General features: G+C 42.9%; 1 protein-coding gene across 1 annotated transcript; it reads left to right on the top strand.

Moving 5' to 3' along the window:
* Positions 1-1,412: 1,412 nt before the first annotated feature.
* On the top strand, positions 1,413-23,863 carry S1P (SITE-1 protease). The gene is made up of 10 exons (XM_086772513.1): positions 1,413-2,469; positions 2,577-2,705; positions 18,908-19,060; positions 20,125-20,241; positions 20,370-20,554; positions 20,668-20,931; positions 21,042-22,113; positions 22,208-22,879; positions 22,967-23,027; positions 23,171-23,863. Exons 1-10 carry the CDS (start codon positions 1,675-1,677, stop codon positions 23,260-23,262), a joined length of 3,540 nt encoding a protein of 1,179 aa, XP_086628639.1. The 5' UTR covers positions 1,413-1,674; the 3' UTR covers positions 23,263-23,863.
* The last annotated feature ends 470 nt before the right edge of the window (positions 23,864-24,333 follow it).

Below are 24,333 nucleotides of genomic sequence, written 5' to 3' on the forward strand. Positions count from 1 at the left end.
TTAAATCTATGAACGGAAGTAGAAAAGGATTTGTCTGTGTTGCAGAGCATTGAGCTTTTGATAATCCACACAGGTGCGGAGCTTTCTGTTATTTTTCGACACAATCACCATTGACAAGACAGCCAAGTCACCTTGTCCACCGGATATATGAATCCTACTTTCAAAAGTTTATCAATTTTCTCCTTAACCTACTTTGCATAATTCGGGTTCATCCAGTATTGCTGTTGCTTGATGGAAACATCCTCCTCCTTTAGATTGATATGATGTTGATAAAACTGAGGATAAACTCCCTTCATATCTTCATAACTCCAGCAAATACATCCACATACGATTTTATACAATTTATGGAGTTTTTGTTTTCTGCATTCAGCCTGTTTGCTGTGCTAACGTGGACCATCTTTGGATCCTCCGCATTCAGCCTGTTGCTGTGCTAACGTGGACCACCATCTTTGGATCCTCCGCATCACCCCGATTTATGTCTTCCAGCTCATCTGCTGTCACCCTGCGGCGATTGTGCTTCATTGCTTTCTCATGACTTTCTTCTACCTGGATGAGAGCTTGAACTTCCTTCGGTACACCCACATCATCTAAGATAGTGTTCTCCAACTCAGAAGATTGGACCATATTCGAATTTGGACTATAATAGGAAATAATTTTATCCACATCCACATCCACTTCAAACAGTGATACTAAATTTAGATTCTAGTTAAGGATTTCTTCCTCTTCATCCACATCAACTCCTTCCAGCAACCAGTTCAATCCTTTAGCACAAACTGGGTGCACCGATTCTTGTAACATATCACGGGATGCCACTTGTACATGAACTTTCTTCTTTCGATTCCGGATTGTAATCTGATCAGTTGCCCAATTGTGTTTAATCTTTGCTTGCCTCAACCATGGTCGACCCAAAAGCATGAGGTAAGATTCAACAACTCCTTCCATCTTCAACACAATGAAAGGAACTGGGAAGTCACATCCTGCTATCTGGATTTCGGACTTTCGAAGTAACCCAAGTGGCTTCACTCTTCGCGCTAATCTGCTATTCGGATGAGAAATGGAGCTGGTTCTAATTCTTTCTCTAGGATGCCCACTTCCTAGCGGATTTTATCCATAATAATATTTACTCTAGATCTGCTATCAAGAACCACACCCTTGATGGTCTTACCCTGTATCTGAACTGTCACTTCTGGAACTACCTCGTCCCAATCTGTAGTTAGTTGGACTTTGAAAGTAGACTAATCCTCTTTGTCTTTTGGAGTATGAACCGCTATGGTTGGAACCTCAACAAGACAATCTTCTCCCACAAGCTTTCGAATTAATTGTGTCTGATGATTGGGTAATAAAGACATCAATTGATCCAGCGTCATATGTAGCTTCATCTAGGGTTTGGACCTTACAACGTAGCTTCTTTCACTTAATCTCATGTGAAAGGGGACACGTTAAATATCGGAGCCAAGATTCTTAAAGCAACCCAAAGGAACTAAAAGTGGCATCACTGGCATGTATCCTTACATGTATCACATGTCGTCGATGGCAGCAGGCACCGAAAGTATGTGATCAAACAAAACTCTAGACATGAAGGAACTCTGTGCACCACAGCGTCTTCTCCTAAGCCTAGGGCACGCGTCTTTGGAGTAGGATCGGATCGCGGACGATCAGGATGTGAAAACGATAATGGTATTTCCTGCAACTCCTTCGCCATTGATCTTCTTCTTCTTGCTGCTTTTTCTAGGGTTTCTGCCCGTCGAAAATTCGGCCTCTAGTCCCTTCTGCAGCGAGCTGCAAACTGCAGAAACATTCCGTTTTTCCGTCGGAAACAGCTCTTCTGCTTTCTGCAACCATGGAAGCTGGAGTCCGCATAGTAGCCAGGAGAATCACAACATAGATGAGCAATTGTGTAGTCCTTCTGATGATCTCTTGTCAGATTTGAAGGGACAAGAAAAAGAGCACACTGTTAGTGAACCTGTCAGTGCAAACGTTAGGGTCATTGGTCAGGTCTCTGATGAAATCATCGTAAGATTTGCGGCATATAAATACGCGTCTGAACATAGAGAGGTGCTGGACAAGTCTCTACGGTGGTTAGGTGGATGGCAATGGATAGACAGGGTGAATCCTGCGGCTGCTTTTCCTACAGACTTTGCCTTGCTTAGAGTTGAAGAAGCTGCCCAGCATAGAGTGCTGGAGCAGTTGAAAAGGCTGAGCTTTGTGAAGGATGTTTCTCGGCAATCACGGTTTTCTAGGGCCTTGTTGAAAGAGTTAGAGATAGATGCAGAGGAGGAATGTTCTCCTGGAGGCTTTGGCAAATCGTTTGAAATGGAAAGCAGCGATTTCTGGCAAAATGAAGGGGATTCCCGCAAGAATTTTTTGAAGCAAGGAAAGCAATTCACTTCTTGGACCCTGGAGGGGGAGACTCTAGAAAAGCTTGAAAAGGGTTTTCACCTTAACACAGGCCGCAAGCTTCTTTTGCAGGTACTTAAGTATCTGAGAGAGAGAGAGAGAGATAGAGAGAGAGAGAGAGGAGAGAGAGAGATAGAGAGCTCATTAACAAAAGGAGATTCCTTTTCTTTTGGTTACAGAGATCACAAATTACTTCTATGTTTGGAGCTGAAAAGCTTTGGGCCAAAGGTTTTACGGGGGCAAAAGTTAGGATGGCAGTTTTTGACACTGGTGTAAGGGCTGACCATCCACATTTCAGGAATATAAAGGTTGGTATTTCAACTATTGCATTGCATGGAACATGAATGAGCAACTTTGAAATATCTCATTAAAGTGTTTTGGTTGATTTTCTTGTTCTCCTCTTATTAGCTCCATTAGCTTAATATTACCGTGTGCACCCCACACTTGGGGGCATACTAACCAGCATTATGTGCCAATTTTGGGCTAGCGAGATGAGCATTGTGCCCTTATTGTGAGCCCTAGTCTAGGCGGTTTATGTCGAGGCTTGTACAAGTGTCTTGGTAGTTTAGTGCTGGGCGGGGACAGCAAGGCAGACAAGTCAGGCAGCAAATCTCTTGGTCGGGAAGTGATGGACAGCAGCGTGGGCAGCCCATAGGGTAGTTTTGGATGAGTTTTGCAGCCTAAGCGTGTGCACATCAACCCGGTTGAGAGCGGCCACGGGTTGGGTACCTTTTTAGCCGAGAAAGAACATGCTAAATGACTACTGTGACTGTTACAGGACTGAGTATTTTACCTCTTTTCTTAAGCATTGTAATTATGTTTTAAGCATGTCTAACATTCACTAATCATGTTTTGCTCTGTATATGCATATGTAATATGGTGCACATGTGTGTAGGTACAGATACATGTTTTCGTGTGTGTGAGTACATGTGTGTGCATGCTCATATGAAGATACATCTGCATGTATGTGTTTTTGGGTATTTCTCTTACCTTGTTGCAAGAGCAGCAGCTGAGGCAACCTGTGGGGCAGCCCTGCAAGCACAGCCAGTCAGCACAGCAGGTGACGTGGTGCTGACACGTGGCACAGTCAGGCTGATGCAGGCGCTGATGTGGCTGGAGCGATGTCAGGGCACAAGCGCATGTGAGGCGGCTGACTGCACAGTCAGCTGACATGGCACAGGCGCTGCCACGTGTCAGAAGCAGACGCTGGCTAGCAGTCCAGCAGGTGCACTCAGTGCAAGAAAAAGCACCGAAGAGAAATGCCGGGCAGCAGCTAAACGCAAGGAAAAGGCGCCGGGCAGCAAAAGCGCAAGAGAAACACCGGGCAGCCAAAAACGCGAAGAAGAAAGCAGCGTGGAATTCGAAAAAAAAAACGCTAGCACCGTGCTATTTTTTTAAAAGAAAATATTCAACGAGTTTTTTGAATGAGATTAAAAAAAAAAGAAGCATTTGTATAGTTTTTTTTCTCTAAGGGGAAAAAGCACAGCTTTTTTCCCCAAACTTGTATAAATAAGGGGCCAAGGCTCTTGTTTCAAGGAGATCTCCTCTACGTGGAGCAAGGAGATTTCTTCTCGGGAATTGTACAAGGGCTACGCCGACCTCGTTTGATAAATAAATACCTGCGGGGACGCCATGCTTTGGGGCCAATTGGTCTTTTGTGCAGGAGCACTCTAGCTCCACTTATTCTTTTTCTTCTTCCAAGTTTATTATTCTAGTTCGTAAAGAGATTTAAGTGTGCTCACTGCCCGTCAAGTTTTTGAAGGCCAGTTTCAAGGTTCCATTGCCGGGATTCATCGTCAACTTTCTCAAGGGGTGAGCCTGTGGTCGACACATTTAATTCTATGGCTGGAACTAGTGCGGAGATGAAGGATTTATCTTCGGAAGAGGACGACTACTTCCATGAAGATTAGGAAAGCGAGCAAGAAATACCTACCGATATGCCAGAAGCTGAAGATGATGATGCCACCTATGAAGCTCTTTCCTAAAGAGAAATGCTCTTCAATGGTGGTTGACTCTTCTTCATTAGGGAATAGCACCTAGCACTTGGGTGGAGTTCAAGCAAATCTTATCTTCCTTATGGTTGACACCGACTTTTGAGGTGGATGTTATGACAGCTTGGTATCGATTAGATTCCAGAGATTATAGCAATCTGGAAGAATATAACAAGAAATTTTGGAATACTCTGCTACCGGTCACATCCTTTAGGCCTGTGTCCCTGGTTGAGGAGGTAGAGACTTATTGCTGTGGGTTACTTGTCACCAATTGGCCGACCATTTGGTCCATCTCCAGTTTTTGCGTCTCGTTCACTTGAGGCCAGGCCGGTGTCTCATGTGAAGAGGCAAGTATTTTGCTGACATGGACGAGAGCCAGACTGGTGCCACGCGTGTGTTAGCAGGATGGTGTCGTATGGACGGGAGCCAGACTGGTGCCACCCGTGTATGACCTGGACTGTGTTCGATCCATGGGATTGTCACGCCATGGAAGAGCCAGTATTCGTGCCGTGTTTTGCCTATGGGACTGTCACACCATAGGGAAACTCGTGCCTGGAACTGTCTTACCTATGGGACTGTCACTCCATAGGAAGACTAGGTTTTTATGTTTTACGTCGTGACCCAGCACTACTGAAAACTGCTTAAATTTCAAGCCTGGTGCTTGATGTGTCCTCCAGTTTAGCAAGCGTCCCATTAGCCACATGCATGACCACCCCACTGTCCCCCTTGTTGACAACGCGCCACAATGGCTTCAGCTTGCCTCTCTGTAGCAGTGGGAATGCGAAGGAATGGAGGAGGTGACAGGGAGGAGTAGAAGTTGATAGGAAGGGTGAGGAGGGGCCAATAAATAGGTGAGGGAGAAGGCAGTGATAGGTAGAGGGATGGGCCAGTTTTGTGCCGACAGATATTTTGTACTTGTTCCATGAACGGGAGATATGTCCATGTTACTATTTGCACATGCACACATGATTTGCATGTTTGAAACTGTTTTCGCATGGCATGTATTTTTGTGTTTGCCTGCTTGACGTGTTACTTACTGAGTGGGGACGCCTGCCAGTGAGTCGTGAAGTCTGCTCTGTATTCTGACAAGTTTTGGTGCATGTGAACAGGTGGTAAGCATATCGCACATGTTGTTTTAATATTTTATTTCTAACCTTTTGTTTTATAAGGTTAAATGTTCACATTCATTTAAAAGTGGGCATCCCCTTTGGGCACCCACTTAGGGGCCAAGGTGGGGAGCCCCACTTAAGTGTGTGTGGGGGTGGGTGCATGGGCACCTACCCAACCCACCTTAGAACTGGCCACCCACATGCAATCGTGTGGGGGCCAGCCTAAAGTGTTAACTCCACTTTAAGTTTTATAAAAAAAACCTTCTCCTTCAAGCGTGGACATCACCCGCTTCCACCATCTTCGTGAAGATCAAGAACCGGCGACCATCTCCTACGCTTCTGCTCCCAGGTGGCTGAGCCGGTTGCGCATGCTTCCTTCTCCATCATTGCTGGCGACTCCACAGGCTAGAGTGGCTGCGCATGCTTTTCCACTGGCGACTGTTTAAGCTACTGCTGGCTGCGCATGCTTTTCTACTGACTGCTGTTTATGCTACTGCTGGTTGCGCATGTTCTTCTACAGGCGGCTGTACCTCCAGAGACTGCAGGCGACCCCTAGCCAACGGCTGCACCTCTCCAGGCTACGCATGCTCTTACAGGCGACTGTGGCTGTAAGCCTGTTTTCCAGTCAGCAGAACATTGCTCTCAGGCGACTGTGCTTGAGCTCTTCCACGCCTTCTTTCCTCCACGCTGCAGCCAGGCCTCTCCTCCCTTGCTAGTGGGTGCTCCTTCTCTCACAGCAGGCGGCTGTGCTTTTTGCGGTTGTACTTATCTTGGTGGCTGCACTAAGTTCACCACGAGGCGATTGTGCCATCTCAACAAGGTGGCTGCTTATTCTTCACAAATACCTCGGGTATTGGACTTCCTTTGCAATCCACAAGTAAGTGAATTTTCAGATTTAAATAAAGTACTTTGTGTTAAATCTGCTAAGGGATTCATTCCCCACGGTCACACCCGTTCGGTGCCGGGTAGTCCAAGCTCTATTGGAGAACCTCGGCACCAAAGGTGCTGAGATCGGGAGAGCCAGGCGTTAGTACGAGAGCGCCTGTTTGTGCGTGGTCTCGGAACACCAGTGAGGCGCTCTCTGCGGAGTCCAGTGAAAGCACAGGACCGTAGAGATTGGACCACGCTAGTGGTCATTCTGCTTCGAGCGTCTACTTCAAACGTCGACTTCGAATCTATTTGTTTGGTACTATTTTCATATGTACATGGACATCATCTGGTTCTTGGAACCCATGGAGCATTGTATTTGTTAAATACTCCCAATAAATATATCATATATTGAGGGGGGGGTCGGCCCGTTCCGGCCCCAGTGCTGGTGTCCATCTTTCCATTTCATTTTTCATTTCAATTTCAAGTTGTAATAAGTTGTCCATTTCAAATTGTGGTTTTAAAGTTGTGCTATTAAGCGTGTGGGTGTCCAATGGAGTCTTCCCACTTGACGGGATCAGTTTCATTACCCAAGGAGCTTTGTGATTATTGCATTAAAACAAAGGTGATTAATATGACTCAGATGATAGAAAATGCTCAGACTGGATATGCCATGCTTACTGGTCAGATGTCTGGATTCAAGGATCAACGTCTCTTTTCCAAGAAAGCATCAAAAGAGACAAAGGAGTCAAAGGAGGCCAAAAACACTGAACCACGAGAGAAGAGGCAATCCAAGAACATAAAATTTCAGCCCTTACCTCAAAGAACAGATGAAGAAAAGAAAGAGCTTATAGCTGGCAACAAATGTTTCTCTTGTGGAGAAGAGGGACATTGGTTGTCCGAAGAGAACACCTAAAAACGTAGATGACTCATAGGAAGAGCCTAAAGCAAAGAAACAGAAACCGTCTGCTGGACTAGTACCTGACTTGATAGGGTTGAAGCAAGGGGATGCATCTTCAGAGTTGTGCAGAGCATGGGGAAGACTTCGAGATCAGCAGGTTTTGATCTTTTTCGATCCTGGGGCTCGTGCTAACTTCATCACCCCTGAGCTTGCGGCAAAGTTGGGCATCAAACCAGAGGAGATGGGTGTGTTACATGAGGCTACTTTGGCTTGTCCTGGACATTCAGTTGAGGTTACACCGATCATTGGGAAACTGCGACTCAGTGTACAGACTTACACGGACAGAGAGGATGATTTCTACATTATGCCCTTGGAGGGTTGTGATGTTTTGTTGGGTATGCCTTGGTGCCATAATGTTAAAGCGGTAGTAGATACTTTCAACAGGAAAATCTCTCACTCACAAGAATAAGGAACACACTCTTGATATAAAGCTTAAAGGAGAATCTATCCCTGTTGTATCGGCCTCGGCCATTTCTCATTTAACAAAGAAACATCTTTGTGTTTACTTAGTGTTTGTTAAAGAGAATCAGGATACCACAGATTCTAACCTGTCTAAGTTGGATAAGGAAAGATTGGACTTTCTCAAAAGTTTTCAAGATTGTTTTTCAGAGGCTTTACCATGGGAGTTGTTGCCTGCTAGGCCTGAGGATCATGGGATTGATTTGATTCCTGGAAGTTCACCACCGAATAAGTCACCCTATAGAGTGAGTGCAGCCCAGCAAGAAGAGATTATGAGCCAAGTGCGTGATCTGTTGGACAAAGGGTTGATTCAGCCGAGCTTTTCGCCCTATTGTTCACCAGTGCTTTTGGTACAAAAGAAAGATGGATCTTGGCGGATGTGCATTGATTACAGGACACTGAATAAGATTACCATCAAGAACAGATTCCCTATATCCCGAATTGATGATATCTTGGATCGGTCACAGGGAGCAGCTTACTTCAGTCGCATTGATCTGAAGAGTGGATATCATCAAATTCGCATTAGGCCAAAAGATGTGCACAAGACAGCTTTCATGACAACTTTTGGACTTTAGGAGTTTTTGGTCATGCCTTTTGGTCTTACGAATGCTCCAGCGACTTTCACCAGGATGATGGATTGAATTTTCCGACCACACTGTGCTTTTGTGGGCACCTTCTTTGATGATATGATTGTGTTTTCTCATTCAGAGAAGGAGCACCGGGAGCATTTGACCAAAGTGTTTGAGGAACTCAGAAAGCATAGGTTGGTTGTCAATGGAAAGAAGAGTGAATTTTTAATGCAGGAGATTCACTTTCTTGGGCACATAGTGTCTAAGGATGGCGTCAGGATGGATCCAGCGAAAGTTGAAGCAATAAAGAATTGGCCGGATTTGCAGACCATTCATGATGTGAGAAGTTTCCTAGGACTTTACTCATATTACAGAAGGTTTATTTGATTCTTTGCAGAAATTGCTTCACCTTTACATCACCTGACCAAGAAGGATGTAAAATTTCCATGGACAGAGAAGGAAGTGGAAGTTTTCAACAAGCTTAAGGAAAAGCTAACCATTGGTCCAGTTTTGGTTTTACCAGATCTACATAAACCTTTTGTGGTATAGTGTGATGCATGCGGAAATAGCATTGGAGCTGTTCTTATGCAGGAAGGACATGTTATTGCTTATGAGAGTAGAACTTTGTCACCAGCAGAAAGGAATCTACAAGTGTATGAGAAGGAGCTTCTTGCGATTATTCATGCTCTTTCTACTTGGAAGCATTACCTTCTTGGGGCTGATTTTATTGTTCAGAGTGATCATTAGACTCTTCGATACTTTCTTACTCAAACAAAGCTCTCAGAGAAGCATATGAGATGGGCAAACTTTTTGTCCATGTTTCACTTTCAGATTGTTCATGTGGATGGCAAAAAGAATGTGGTTGCGGATGCCTTGTCTAGGAAACCACATGTGACCGCCGTCTCTATTATCTTTCATCATGAACTTAATAATATGCGAGAACAGTATGCTCATGACTCAACTTTTGAGCGGATTTTTGATCGTTTGACTGAAGGAGAGCGAGTCGATCATTATTCTCTCAAGGAAGGATTTTTGATGATGCATGACAAATTGTGTCACATCTCAGTTGAGGCAGAAGGTTTTGACAGAATGCCATGCTCCGCCTTATGCAGACCATCGTGGTATTGAGGCTACAATGAAGGCTTTGGAGGCATTCTTTTATTGGCCTACTATGCGTAGGGATGTTGATGCTTTTGTTCGTGATTGTATCATTTGTTAGAAGGTGAAGTATGACCGTCAAAAGACACCTGGGTTACTTCATCCTTTGCCTATTCCAGATAGACCGTGGGAGAGTGTTGCTATGGATTTTATCTTTAATCTTCCTAGGACAAAGAGTGGGAATGATGGCATCTGGACTATCGTGGATCGTTTCAGCAAGCAGGCTCATTTCATTCCAGTCAGGAAAAAGATTAATGCAGAGCAAATGGTGAGGATATTTTTGACAAATATCTTCAAGTACCGTGGAATGCCCACATCTATTGTCAGTGACTAAGATCCTCGAATGACGAGTTTATTTTGGAGAGCATTGTTCGAGAACATGAAGACTTCGTTGAAGTTGTCATGGTCTTTTCATCCACAAACAGATGGACAATCGAAAATTGCAAACTCAGTTGTATTGGATCTTCTAAAGTGTTATGTTTCGGATCATAAGGAACAGTGGGAAAAATATCTTCCTTTGGTGGAGTTTGCTTACAACAACACCATTCACACTTCGACAGGTAAGGCACCTTTCGAGATTGTGGAAGGTGGGAAGAAAGTGCCTCCGATCCTACATACAAAAGATAAGATCTTCGAGGCATATCGTTTTGTGGAGAATATGGATAAGGCTTACAAGAAGGTCAAGGTGGCTCTTCAAAGGACTCAAGAAAAACAGAGGAAAGCAGCAAACCTACACCGTCGATCATTGGTTTTTGATTTGGGTGATTGGGTGCTTTTGAGATTTGAGAAGGCTAGACGCAGGAAAATGAAGGGTAAACAAAGTTTATATCCTAAATTGAGTATGCGGTACTATGGGCCTTTTTAGGTGATTGAGAAGATGAGTGATGTTTCTTATCGTCTTCAGTTACCGGATCATTGGAGGATTCATAATGCATTCCATGTGAGTCATCTTAAACCTTTCAGAGGTGAGGTGCCTACAGATCAGGTTGATGAGACACAACCAGAGGTAGAAGAACTTGATGAGATACTTCAACCGGAACAGATTCTGGCACATAAAGAAAGAAAAGTCAGAGTAAAAGTTTCACGTCGATATCTGGTGAAGTTTGTGAACTATTCACCTATGGATTCGAAGTGGATGGAGGAGCGTGACTTGGCAGATTCACCGAGGATACTACAACTTTACTTCAAGGCTTTTGGTTTGGAGCCTACCTTAGAAAGTGCTTCAACAGGTTCAGCTGTGCATTCTGGACTACTACCTATTACTCAAGAGGGGGGTGACTCCGCTTCCTTGTCACAGAGTTCACTTGGATGAGATTTGGAAGTCGCTTGGTATTCTTATCAGCACACTGGAGATACTAAGCTGACAGTATATCTGCCTATGGGATTTCTATGATATATGTGTACTAGTCACATGGTTTGATTCATGGATATACGAATCTTTTGAGAGAATGGGGACACCTATTCTAGATTTTCGTTTGATATGCATCAGTGTTTACTCATGTTCATGATGTACTGCTGAGCATGGGTCCTGAGGGATGGCCATGAGCGGAGCAGGTAAAGCACCCAGGGAGACATGACTATTCACGAGGTGGATGCCTTGATTTATGTTTTTCAGATGTTCTGTTTCAATTGGCAGGACATAGCTTTCTCGTTGCTGTCACCATTTGGCCACCCGAATGGTTCACTCTTGCTTTCACACTGTACATATTGGATTGGTGTCCATGGCTTATGGAATGTGCCTATGCATGTGATTGACATGTGTCATGCTGTATAGTTGGATATGATATTCCGCTGGGACTTGACGTTATCATGTCCGGAATATCTGGAGGACTTGGCTTTCCGCTGGGACTTGTGCCTTTGTGTACATGCCCGGAAACGCTTGGAGGATTGGCTTTCCACTGGGTCTGGTATCGCATATACTTGCCTGGAAACGCCTGATCTTATATGGTTTCATGAACGGAAATTGCTCATGCCAATGTTGCATTGCATAGCATCTTTATGTACTTGCCTGCAAATGAAATTGCATAATGTTTTCATGCTTGCATGACCTATGTGTAGTTCCGGGCTAGGGGACGCCCGCCCGTGAACCGTGCGTGTGAAACTGTCTGCTGACATGGTTGTGTGGCATGTGAACAGGTGGTAAGTATTATCCAATCTAGGCTCAAATAGCCCTTAGGACTTAACCAATATTTATAAGTGAGTGCGTTCCCACTTCATTAAAGTTTGGGCGCCCAAAAGTCACTTATAAATTATGACCGCTTCCAAGTTCACACTCACTGAAGTCCCGAGGCGGACACGACTCAATGTCCAGGACCTGATCCTCCCTTTTTACTCATAAATGGGCATCTCCCCATGTCCCTTCACCTGATTGGACCCCAATTCACTTACTTATTAAGAGAAAATTCGTGTTTTCTCTTCATGAGGATTTTTGGAGGCTGAAAACTCTGTTTTTCCACCATTTCTCTCCATTTCCAAGCTCTCCATAGCCATACCCAACTTGCTAGGGTGTTTACCAAGCTTCCAAGAGTGTTTCCAAGTGCTAATCACTCTCCTACTCACTCCCAATGACTGAAATTCAGCAAAACAGCTCTCATTTTTGCTGTAATTTTTGGTCTTTTTGCTGAAAACCCAATTTCAGCCTTCCTTTCTGAAGTTGAAACATAGGGGAAGCTTTCCCAATGTTCCCTTCATCCTCTTGAAGACTTTTGTCGCAAAGGATTGCGGCAAATCGAAGATATCAACACTTCTAAAGCTTCCAATGCGAAGGCTTCCGCTTGCAACAACTTCTATGAAGACTGGTAAGCTAATTGGACAATGTGTTGTAATTACTTATTCAGTAGAAGGGCAGGACTCCTTGTTTAGCCGCCCTGTGTAGTATTTCTCTTGTCCTGTGTGCTCTTGAAGATGTTGCTACCTTGCTAATGTAACTTGGTTGAACACAATGCTAATCAATACACTTAAGTACACTAAGATTTGAAGGACACTTGCTCAAATACAAGAAGTAAATTGCTGAATTGACAAGAGACACACAATGAGCCGGAACGGCCGACCCCTCCCTTGAGTAAATTGTATTACTATTGGAGAAATTCAATACATAGCTTCACGGGCATCCATTGCCAAATCCTCCATGCCAATGCATATGAAATTCAGCATTTAGAGAACAATGGTATGTCGATGTAGATCACCAAGGAGCTGCCTTGATGCTCGGCCTGACTTCAGTGCCCATATTCTCTACCATTGGCTCTATGTTCTACCAAGCAAGGTAGCAACATCTTCAAGAGCACATAGGACAAGAGAAATACTACACAGGGCGGCTAAACAAGGAGTCCTGCCCTTCTACTGAATAAGTAATGACAACACATTGTCCAATTAGCTTTCCAGTCTTCATAGAAGTTGTTGCAAGCGGAAGCCTTCGCGTTGGAAGCTTTAGAAGTGTTGATATCTTCGATTTGCCGCAATCCTTCGCGACAAAAGTCTTCAAGAGGATGAAGGGAACATTGGGAAAGCTTCCCCTATGTTTCAACTTGAGAAAGGAAGGCTGAAATTAGGGTTTTCAGCAAAAAGACCAGAAATTACAACAAAAATGAGAGCTGTTTTGCTGAATTTCAGTCATTGGGAGTGAGTAGGAGAGTGATTAGCACTTGGAAACACTCTTGGAAGCTTGGAAAACACCCTAGCAAGTTGGGTATAGCTATGGAGAGCTTGGAAATGGAGAGAAATGGTGGAAAAACATAGTTTTCAGCCTCCAAAAATCCTCATGAAGAGAAAACACGAATTTTCTCTTAATAAGTAAGTGAATTGGGGTCCAATCAGGTGAAGGGACATGGGGAGATGCCCATTTATGAGTAAAAAGGGAGGATCAGGTCCTGGACATTGAGTCTTGTCCGTCTCGGGACTTCAGTGAGTGTGAACTTGGAAGCGGTCATAATTTATAAGTGACTTTTGGATGCCCAAACTTTAATGAAGTGGGAACGCACTCACTGTCCTAAGGGCTATTTGAGCCTAGATTGGGTAATACTTACCACCTGTTCACATGCCACACAACCATGTCAGCAGACAGTTCACACGCACGGTTTACGGGCGGGCGTCCCCTAGCCCGGAACTACACATAGGTCATGCAATTTCATTTGCAGGCAAGCACATAAAGATGCTATGCAATGCAGCATTGGCATGAGCAATTTCCGTTCATGAAACCATATAAGATCAGGCGTTTCCAGGCAAGTATATGCGATACCAGACCCAGTGGAAAGCCAATCCTCCAAGCGTTTCCGGGCATGTACACAAAGGCACAAGTCCCAGCGGAAAGCCAAGTCCTCCAGATATTCCGGACATGATAACGTCAAGTCCCAGCGGAATATCATATCCAACTATACAGCATGACACGTGTCAATCACATGCATAGGCACATTCCATAAGCCATGGACACCAATCCAATATGTACATAGTGTGAAAGCAAGAGTGAACCAGTCAGGTGGCCAAATGGTGACAGTTGCTCTCTTAGGTTCTGTTTCAGTTAGCAGTTCCATGTGCATGAAAATGCCATGGACATTCTTTGGAGCTAGTCCAGAAGGGGCAGCCAGAAAAAGATCAGAAGAAGACCAGAGTTAGGAGCAAGCTACAATTTGGAGCCAGTGTTGGACTTGGAGCAAGGCATGGAAAAGATGAAGGCTCTGTCGGCTGCACAGGAGGCTGTTAGTTGCAGGACAGAGTTGTCGGCTGCACACAGGAGAGGCGGCTGGACTAGATTAAGGCGGCTACAGCAAAGCGCTTCGGCGTTTATGAAGAACAGGTTTAGTCGGCTGCTCGATCAGCTTTTATGGAGAAGATGCCAAGTTGGCTGGCCGACCAGCAGTCGAGCAGTTCTCCTTGTGTCCAAAGGGGCTATAAATAGCATATGTGCTCATTGGATAGATCATTCATTCCCTTAAGGAATGGGTCCTTAATGTAGGACAGATTTTGGTGTGTTACACCTTGTTTACAAGGCAGCCTAGGGCTGTAGACTGAGTACCTTTTTGTACCATATGAATATATTGAATTTCCAGCCATATCTCTCTCTTTCTACTCTCCCTTCTGTCTGTGTTTTTGCATCAGCATGTTCTCACTGGTGTTTAGGGCTGAAAGAAGACCCCAGAGCTTCCGCGTGTTACATCTATCAAGCAACTAGGGTGGTGATAGGGCATTTTCAGCCAAGGACAAAGGGAAAGCAAAGAGCTTTAAGCATGGAGAACACCAGTCCAATAAGGCTGGTCATGGACAGCCCTCTTCTAGGGGTGATTCGTCTAAAAAAGGGGATGCCAGCAAGCCCAAGAGAAGGCAGATGTCACTACTGTTGTAAGCTTGGCCACTACATAAATGGATGTAGAAAGCGGATGGCAAAAGAGAAGGAAAAAGAAGCAGGTAATGCAGTAGTAGCCAGCACTTCTAACGATAAAGCAGAGTAGTCTGCTAATGTAGACTATAGTCCATGAGGAGTGGACATTTTTTGGTCACATGCACTAGTGACACACCAAGTGCTACATAATAGGATATGTCTTTGATTGCATCCTACAGGAAGGATGCAATTTGGTATTTTGATAGTGGTGCTTCAAACCATATCACTTCTACTTATTTAGTGAAAGGGATAGGCAAGGTCATGCTTGTTGCAGCCAATGGTGCAAATGTATGCATGACAAATGTATTGTATGTTCAAGGGATAAAGAAAAATCTGCTCTTTGTCTCAGCCATAACCGATCAAGGTTTGATGGTTTAATTTACAGATAAGAAGTGTTTAGTCAAGGACCCTTCAAGGGGTTATGCTATAGTCACTTCTGGAGCAAGATGCAATGGCTTGTATAAGCTAGACAGCCATAACAAGTGTCCATATGATGCACATACAGTGGCTACCTGCTAGGCATGATGCAATGCTATGGCATGCTTGTTTTGGGCATGTAAACTTTGGAAGTTTGATGCTTTTGTAGAATAATCATATGGTTGATAATATGTTGCCTCTTGAGTCTCTTACAAGACATGTATGTGGGGTGTATTTTGGGAAAGACGCACCGCAAACAAGGATGGAGCTATTAGAGCTGAAAATAAATTACAGCTCGTACATAGTGATGTATGTGGTCCAATGCGGACACCATCCATGGAGGGCCATCTTTATTGTCACATTCATAGATGACTAAAGGTTTGCCTAGGTGTATCATTGGAAAGCAAAAGCAGATGTATTTACATGCTTTCAACATTTCACGGCATTGGCTGAAAATATGTTTGGATGTAAGGTACTCTCTCTTTGCTTAGATAGAGGGGGGAATACATGTCTAATGCATTCAAGAATTACTTGCTTGAGAAGGGCATTAAACACCAGTGCGCTATGCTTTACACACCGCAACAAAATGGTGTAGCTGAGAGAAAGAATAGGTCTCTCATAGTGATGGCTAGATGTATAGTGAAAGCATAGAAGGTGTCTCATACTTTTTGGAGTACAATACGTTCAGTGATGGCATTGGCTGCACATGAAGGATGGAAAGTGCATCAGTTGGACATCAAGACCCTATTTTTGAATGGGGATTTGCAAGAGGAAGTCTATGTAAATCAGGCCATTGGCTTTGAAGTTCCTGGGAGGAACATAAAGTATGCAGGTTACACAAAGCATTGTATGGCTTAAAGCAAGCTCCAAGAGCTTGGTATGATAAGATACATGCTCACTTGACTAGCCAAGGTTATATGAATAGTCCAATTGAAAGCACTTTGTATGTGAAGAAATCTAGTGCCGAAATTCTCTTAGTCATCTTGTGTGTAGATGACATGCTCATAATAGGGACTTGCGAAGAGGAAATTTCAAGGCTGATTTGAAATCTGAATTTGATATGTCAGATTTGGGGTCTTTACTTTACTATCTTGGCATAGAGTTTATGCATAGAGATGATGGCATTGTTATGCAACAAACTAAGCACATAAAGAGTTTGCTGAAAGGTTTCACATGGAAGAATGTAAGCTGCCTTCTATTACAGTAGAACTAGGTTTACAGCTTAGCATGCATGACATTGGTAAACCTTTTGATGCTGGCATTTACAGCTAGGCATTTGGATGCCTCATTTATTGCTAGCACCACTATCAAAATACCATGTGTATTTACCACCGACATGCATGCATCACATGAAAAGAAGGATCATAGCTACACTTAACTTGGAATGCTCAATCTTCTTGAGCATAGTTAGCAGATTCCTTCTTTTCAGCACTAGGCCATAGACATACTACTAGATGCTTTGCCTTTGCCTTTGCCTTTGCGGTAGGCAGCAAAAGCTTGATCCCCAATTCTCATTCTAAATCTGTTTCCGCTCGATTGCTCCTCTTACAGGAGGAAGGACACCAACTCATCAACTGAGAATGTGTTAGGATTGCCCTTCATCTCATCATCCTGAGTGGCATGGCAAAGCCTTGATACGATTCATGTAATGCATTGAGAATAGAAGTGACAAGAGGGTTGTACTACATGATCTCATTAACGTTGGCATGCTGCTCTCGAAGGTCTTTAATCTTCGTTCAAGTACTCATCCAATGCAACATATCCAAATGTTTCTTCAAATAGGCCACTTGTACTTCTTTGCGCTTGGTAGGGCGATGCAAGTGCATCCCAAGCCAACTTAGTAGTGACACGAGAATGGATATGAAGAATGATGCTCTTCATTGAGAGCGTAATGAGCACATGTGCTCGTGCATCCCTGGCATTCCACCATAGTCTATCCGCAATAGGAGGTGTGGGTGCCTAAGTGACAAAAGATCTCGTAGTTCCAGATGTATCTATGCTTTGGTTACCTTTAGGAGTAGGAGCAGTTGGCTGCCGTAAAACTGGCAAGGAAGGTTGGGCCTCCTCACTTGAAACCATAGCCCATAGGTCCTTGGCAACCAACAAGTGCCTCATCATGTATGCCCACAATGGGTAGTTAGTCACATCCAATTTGTCCTTAGCTATAAGCATGCAGAATACATCATTGCTAGCTATAATAACGTGCATGTAACATGGGTGCTTGCGGAAGCGTGCTTATGAATTGATTGATTGCAATTAGCGTCTAAGCAGAGACTTAAATCCATGTACAAACTGCTTCTTCTTCATGCTCAATACAGAGTGGAGAGAGGACCTAATCTACCATGTATTACTAACATGAAGTATATACAATGTTGAATAGAGAATTGAGATACTCAATGGTAGCACTGCTCTAGAGTTTTCAATGACTCAATGATGATCGATGAATGAATATGGCTAAAGCCTAGACTCCTATTTATAGTGTCTAATGTTGGTGAGTTGGCTACCAACTCTACCAACCCTAAGAATAATGTCCAACTAGGTGTGTTTACACAATAACCCAATAACTCTGTCCACGCTCGGCTGCTCATTGGGTGCCTGAACAATATTACAAAGATTTGGCATAAGAGCTCTTACAAACACAAATCCGGCCATGCTCTTGACCTCTGAGCTGGCCAATGGGTAGAAGAATGTCCACGTCACACTTGGGAGAGTGTGACGTGACATCCCGTTTTGCTCAGACTTGGAGCACAGGTGTAAACCGCTCCACCTTGGTACAGATCTTCTGGCGAACTCATGCTCTGCTCCACACTGGTTTGAACTCCAATGGCATGGCTCTTGGACCTACCGTCTCCAATGATGTCTCCGCCACTGCCTCCTTAGGAACTGTGGGCACTTTGCCTTTGGATGCTCAGCTACCATGGTAGACACCATTGCGGAATTGCTCATCTCATCCTCCTCAATGGATTTGGAGAGAGAAATCGGAAGTTCACTCACTGTCTCCTCTTTGTCCTCGGAAACGAAAATGGACTCTAGGATGGATTGTTCTCCATGTGTCTGGATTACCTCGAAGCCTCGTAATGTCTGCTCCATCGGCTCATCCTCCAAAATCTGCTCCTTACTTAGGGACTCTGTTAGTGATACCACTTCCTCTCTTGAAAGCTTTCCGGCATCCTCCGCCTCTTGAGCTTCATCTATGGATGGACTTATTGCTTCATGTGCCATCTTTCTTGCTTGGATCTCTTGTCGACAAGCTGCCAATTGGCTCTCCAACCGTTGGATAATCTCCTCATTCCCCTCTATCTTATAATTTGCCCCCCCCACCCCCCCCCCCCAGGGTGCTGGGGCAGCCAGTTGACTAAAGTTTCTTCCGGTGTCTCCTCGTTGAAGGCATTGGCATGTTCTTCTTCAATCATAGCTATGCAAGTTCCAGCTAGCCATCTTATTCAATCCTAAACCCATCAGATTACTTAAAAACAAAAGGAGAGTTTATTCTTGCAAGAACAGTGTTGTGGGCTAAATAGCTAATGAAAGCCTTTTTAAGGTCTTACAAATCATAAGTGCACTGGTATGAATGAGATATTTGTTAACAATTTCTTGTTTACTCGCAGGAGAGAACTAATTGGACAAATGAAGATACATTGAATGACAACTTAGGCCATGGGACGTTTGTGGCTGGGGTTATCTCGAGTCAAGATCCTCAATGTTTGGGTTTTGCTCCAGATGCAGAGATATTTGCATTTCGAGTATTCACAGATGCACAGGTAAGATAAAAATGTGCACTTTGAGGATCTCAGTTGGTGTTTTCATGGATCCGTTTCATTTTAATGCCCTGATTTTTGCTCCATTTTTGTTGGTGTTTAATAAATCAAGAAGAGCTTATTGTGTTCTAGTTGGGTTAGTCAGAGTTGAGTAGTAGAGTGTTAGTGTTCATCCAGCATGCAAGCTGTGTGTGTGTGCGCATGCATATTGTACGTAGGCACATATGTAGGTAGGTATGTGCATACTCATTTATATATATGTATATATATATATATGTGTGTGTGTGTGTGTGTATATATATATATTACATATATTATATATGTAATATATGTATATATATATACATATATATTACATACATATATGTAATATATACATATATGTAATATATACATATATGTAATATATACATATATGTATATATATATACATATGTATATATATACATATATGTATAGATGTATATATATGTACATATGTATATATATATACATATGTATATATATACATATATGTATATATGTATATATATACATATATGTATATATGTATATATATGTATATATGTATATATGTATATATATACATATATGTATATATGTATATATGTATATATATATACATATGTATAGATGTATATATATATACATATGTATAGATGTATATACATATGTGTATATATGTATATATATATACATATGTATATATATATACATATGTATATATATATATACATATGCACATATGTATATATATATACACATATGTATATATATATACATATGTATATATCTATACATATATGTATATATATACATATGTATATACATATATACATATATGTATATACATATATACATATATGTATATATGTATATATATACATATGCACACTGGCTTTTTCCCTTCGCTTGTTCTCAGCACCTCATCATCTCTGTGATCCTTTATGTACCTAGCCCCAGTTTAGCAAATGAATGTAATCGATTGCTGTTGTTTTGTGGTCTCTTGGAATGTTTCCTCCGTCAGTATTATTATGTAATGGGAAATCTTTCTCAGTGTGTTGCAGGTGTCTTACACATCATGGTTTTTAGATGCTTTCAATTATGCAATTGCAACTGATATGAACATCCTCAATCTTAGCATTGGTGGACCAGATTTTCTTGACCGGCCTTTTATTGAAAAGGTGAGAATTTACTTCACTCAAAAAATAGGAAGGAAACCAGGCAGCCTGGCTCTTGGGGCCTGTGCAATGCATAACCTGTAACTGTTTATTGTATGTCTTAGTCTGATGTTTGGTTTCTGGTGTGGAAGGTATGGGAGATGACAGCTAATAATGTCATTATGGTCTCTGCCATCGGGAATGATGGGCCTCTTTATGGAACTCTTAACAATCCTGCGGATCAGAGTGATGTGATTGGCGTGGGTGGAATCGATTACAGTGATCACATTGCTTCATTCTCATCACGTGGAATGACCACTTGGGAAATCCCTCATGGGTATACATCCTAGTAGATTTTTTTTTTTGAGAGAGATTTCTATGGCACACTTTTATAGATGTGTTGCTTGTGGATGTGTACTATTTGAAGCACTTTCGTATGGTGTGATTAAGGTATGGGCGAGTTAAACCGGACATTGTTGCCTATGGAAAAGATATCATTGGATCAAAAATAAATTCTGGCTGCAAGAGCCTTTCCGGGACTAGTGTGGCCAGCCCTGTAGTGGCTGGTGCAGTGTGTCTACTGGCTAGTGTCATCCCAGATGCCATTCGTTGGGAGATAATCAATCCAGCCAGTATGAAACAAGCTCTCATTGAGGGTGCTGCTCGATTGGACGGTCCTAATATTTTTGAACAAGGTGCCGGTCGATTGAACTTGTAAGTATTATGTGAGCTTGTCTGCAATAAAGAAGTTGTTTTCAGGAGCTTTAGAAAGCTCACCCATACTGGAGTAAAGTTCTTACATTTGTATGTTTTTGTGGGTTCAGGCTGGAGTCTTATGAAATTCTGGTCAAATATGAACCTCGAGCAAGCATTGTTCCACCCGCAATAGATTTTCTGGAGTGCCCATACATGTGGCCGTTCTGTCGGCAGCCTCTTTACGCAGGTGCCATGCCTGTTATCTTCAATGTTACAATATTGAATGGTATGGGTGTGGTGGGCTATGTTGAGGGTAGTCCCGAATGGAAGCCCTCTGATGCAGCTGGTGACCTTTTGGACATTCACTTCACCTTCTCGGATGTCATCTGGCCCTGGACAGGCTTCTTGGGGCTGTACCTGCAGATCAGAGATGAAGGAGTCAATTTTTCGGGCATAATAGAAGGGGATGTAGCTTTGTCTATTGTGTCACCTTCTAGAAGACAGAAACAAGCAATGCAGCGAAGTGAGTGCACACTTCATGTGAGAGTAAATGTTATTTCCACTCCTCAACGAGAACGCCGAATCCTTTGGGACCAGTTTCATAATGTGCGGTATCCACCGGGATATATACCAAGAGACTCATTGGATGTTCGCAATGACATACTTGATTGGCATGGAGACCATCCTCACACAAATTTCCATGGAATGTTTGATATGCTACGAGATGCTGGGTATTACTTGGAAATTCTAGGTTCTCCAATCACCTGCTTTGATGCCCGGCACTATGGGACATTGTTGATGGTAGACCTTGAAGATGAATACCATAAAGAGGAAATAAAGAAGCTAGAAAATGATGTCAAGCTTCTAGGGCTGGGCTTGATAGTCTTTGCTGACTGGTATCATGTAGAAACAATGGCAAAAATGAGGTTTTTTGATGACAATACTCGAAGCTGGTGGACTCCTGTTACAGGTGGAGCAAATGTCCCTGCATTAAATGAGCTACTTCTGCCTTTTGGTATTGCTTTTGGAGGTACAATACTTAATGGACCCTACTCTATCAATGGAGAACGGGGCTTTTTTGCTTCTGGCACAGACATTGCAAGGTTCCCAGACGGTGGGTTTCTGCATCGCTTCATGTTTCAAGATAGCACAAAAGGAAGTTCACTTTCATCCTCATTACAAACGTCCGCTCAACCTCAAGTAAGTCCTTTATAAAAAGTGTTTTTTTGCAGTGGATTGCGAGCTCTCTTGCTATACATGTCACAAGTTAAGTGCTTTTTAACCATTTGAATAGGTGGAGGCAGCAATACTTGGAGCTGTACAAGTTGGCGCAGGTCGTGTTGCAGTCTATGGAGATTCCAATTGTCTTGATAGTAGCCACTTGGTGACAAACTGCTATTGGTTGCTTAAAAAGCTCTTGGACTTTACAAGCCATGATATAAAGGATCCTGTACTTTTTGCACCTTCGAGGCAAATAACTTTCCCCTTAAATGGTCCTAAATCTCTACTTCCTTCTCGCAGAGATGATGTGAACTTTTCAATGTATTCACTGGTCCTTGATCATGAGCTACAATGTGGTAATGATGCCCGATTTGAGGTGCAAGGTACTAAAGGTTATGAAATACCACTGCCGAGGTCCCCTTATAGTTTCGGTCAGCGTCAACCTATGGGAAGTAACTCACATGGGGGAGACGATACACCTACATTGTCTCTCAACCTTTCCATGGGTGATGTAGAAAGGAATTTTACATCGATCCGTAAGGACTCGAGGACAGACATGGAATTTATCCAGACTGAGCTTAGTGAAAGCAAAGAAGATGGTGGTGGTTTTACTGATGCAACTGCAGATCTTGTCACAAAAGATGCATTGGCTGGGCAGAACAAGGGAGGAGCTGGCAGAGGTCAAAAACAACAGCAGAATAGGAAAGACATTGGCTTGAGGTCTGGACAGCTAAACCATGACGAGGTGAGAGACCCTTGAATCTTTGGACTTTCTGAGTAGCTTCTTGCTCCTAACTCCACCTCAGGGCTGAGACTTTGTTGACTTGTGCAGTTAGATTCATCAACATTACTGGCTGTTCAATGGCTCATCCCTATTCTTCTGTGTATAGCAGGTAAGCTCTCATGGTATGCAATTCATGCTAAAGTACATGGTGGTTCAAATGGCAGCTAGTTTGAAAAGCTTAACATACGTAAAAGAACATGCATGGAATGCTTTATCTGTTTTGTGTACCTAAATTGCCATTGTGTTCTGCAGGCTTTGTTTTGATTTTTGGTCTGTGGCGCATGCAACAGAAGCGCCGGAAACGTGCACGCAAAGGAACAACTCGCTCATTGCTAACTTTCTAGAATGCATGTCCTGCTAAATGCCTTAGGATTCTGCAATCGCTGACAGCCATTTCCAGCTTGGATTTGTACACTAATATAGTCCACAAGAATATGATGCATTGTGATTGAATTGGCACCACCTTGCACGGGCTATTGGTGGTGTTTTTAACTGTTATCACCACTTCCAAGTGGTACGTTATGATGCATCCTTAACCAATGGCACCACCTTGCTCATGATATATGTGGTGGTCTTTCTAACCGTTATCACCACTTATGAGTGGCAGTCTAGTTGCTCCTATCAAAATGCAAAGAGGATCCTCTCATTTGCTTTGGGCTTGTCAAGGATGCTCCAATTGTGCTCCAGTTTTGCCAGTGCAATGGTTTCAGCAAGGTAGCTATGTTGTTGCTGGTTTTACGAATGCGGCAATCCCAATGCTTTGTTGTATTTTTGCAAATTTCTTGCAGTGTAGAAGATAACAGTTGTGCTATTTTGTATGCATATGCCTTCAAACAAAGGAGACCAGTGAAGAGAGCTTCACAGATAACTCAAGGGGTCAATAGTTAATGAAACAGTGGAGGAAAATTGATTGCTTGGATTGGAAGAACTAACAAATTCTGGGTGGTTTCGTTGTCTTTGAGAGAGAGAGAGAGAGAGAGAGAGAGAGAGAGAGAGAGGGGGGGCCTTTGAAAGAAGACCAAAAGGGATATGAACAAGAATACACATCCACACTTTAATCTGATTCTAAATTTTCTTTGTTCGTCTTTGGGAAATAACCCAAAATTTAGGTTGCTGGTGATGTAGGTTCTCTTGCAGAAACAAACTTTGGTTAAGTTTTTTTTTGGTATGTGCTTACATATTAGGAGATAAAAAAAACTTAAGCAGATTTTTTTCAACAGTTCTAGTTCAAGTTCTTTTTAAGTCTGAATGGTTTTTATTCTAAATTTTCAATTTGCATTTAATGATCAGCCTGCAGCACTTCAAACTTCTTTATACGTAATTGCCATTAATACATGGAGACAATGTTTATAATAAGCTGCTACAGCGCTTTGCCTGGTTACTTGTTTTGGAAGCTGGGCTACTTTAATGGACCA

Source organism: Cibotium barometz, chromosome 32 (genome assembly GCF_041138505.1).
Source record: "Cibotium barometz isolate CiBa-2024 chromosome 32, ASM4113850v1, whole genome shotgun sequence".
In the NCBI taxonomy this organism is placed as follows: Eukaryota; Viridiplantae; Streptophyta; class Polypodiopsida; order Cyatheales; family Cibotiaceae; genus Cibotium; species Cibotium barometz.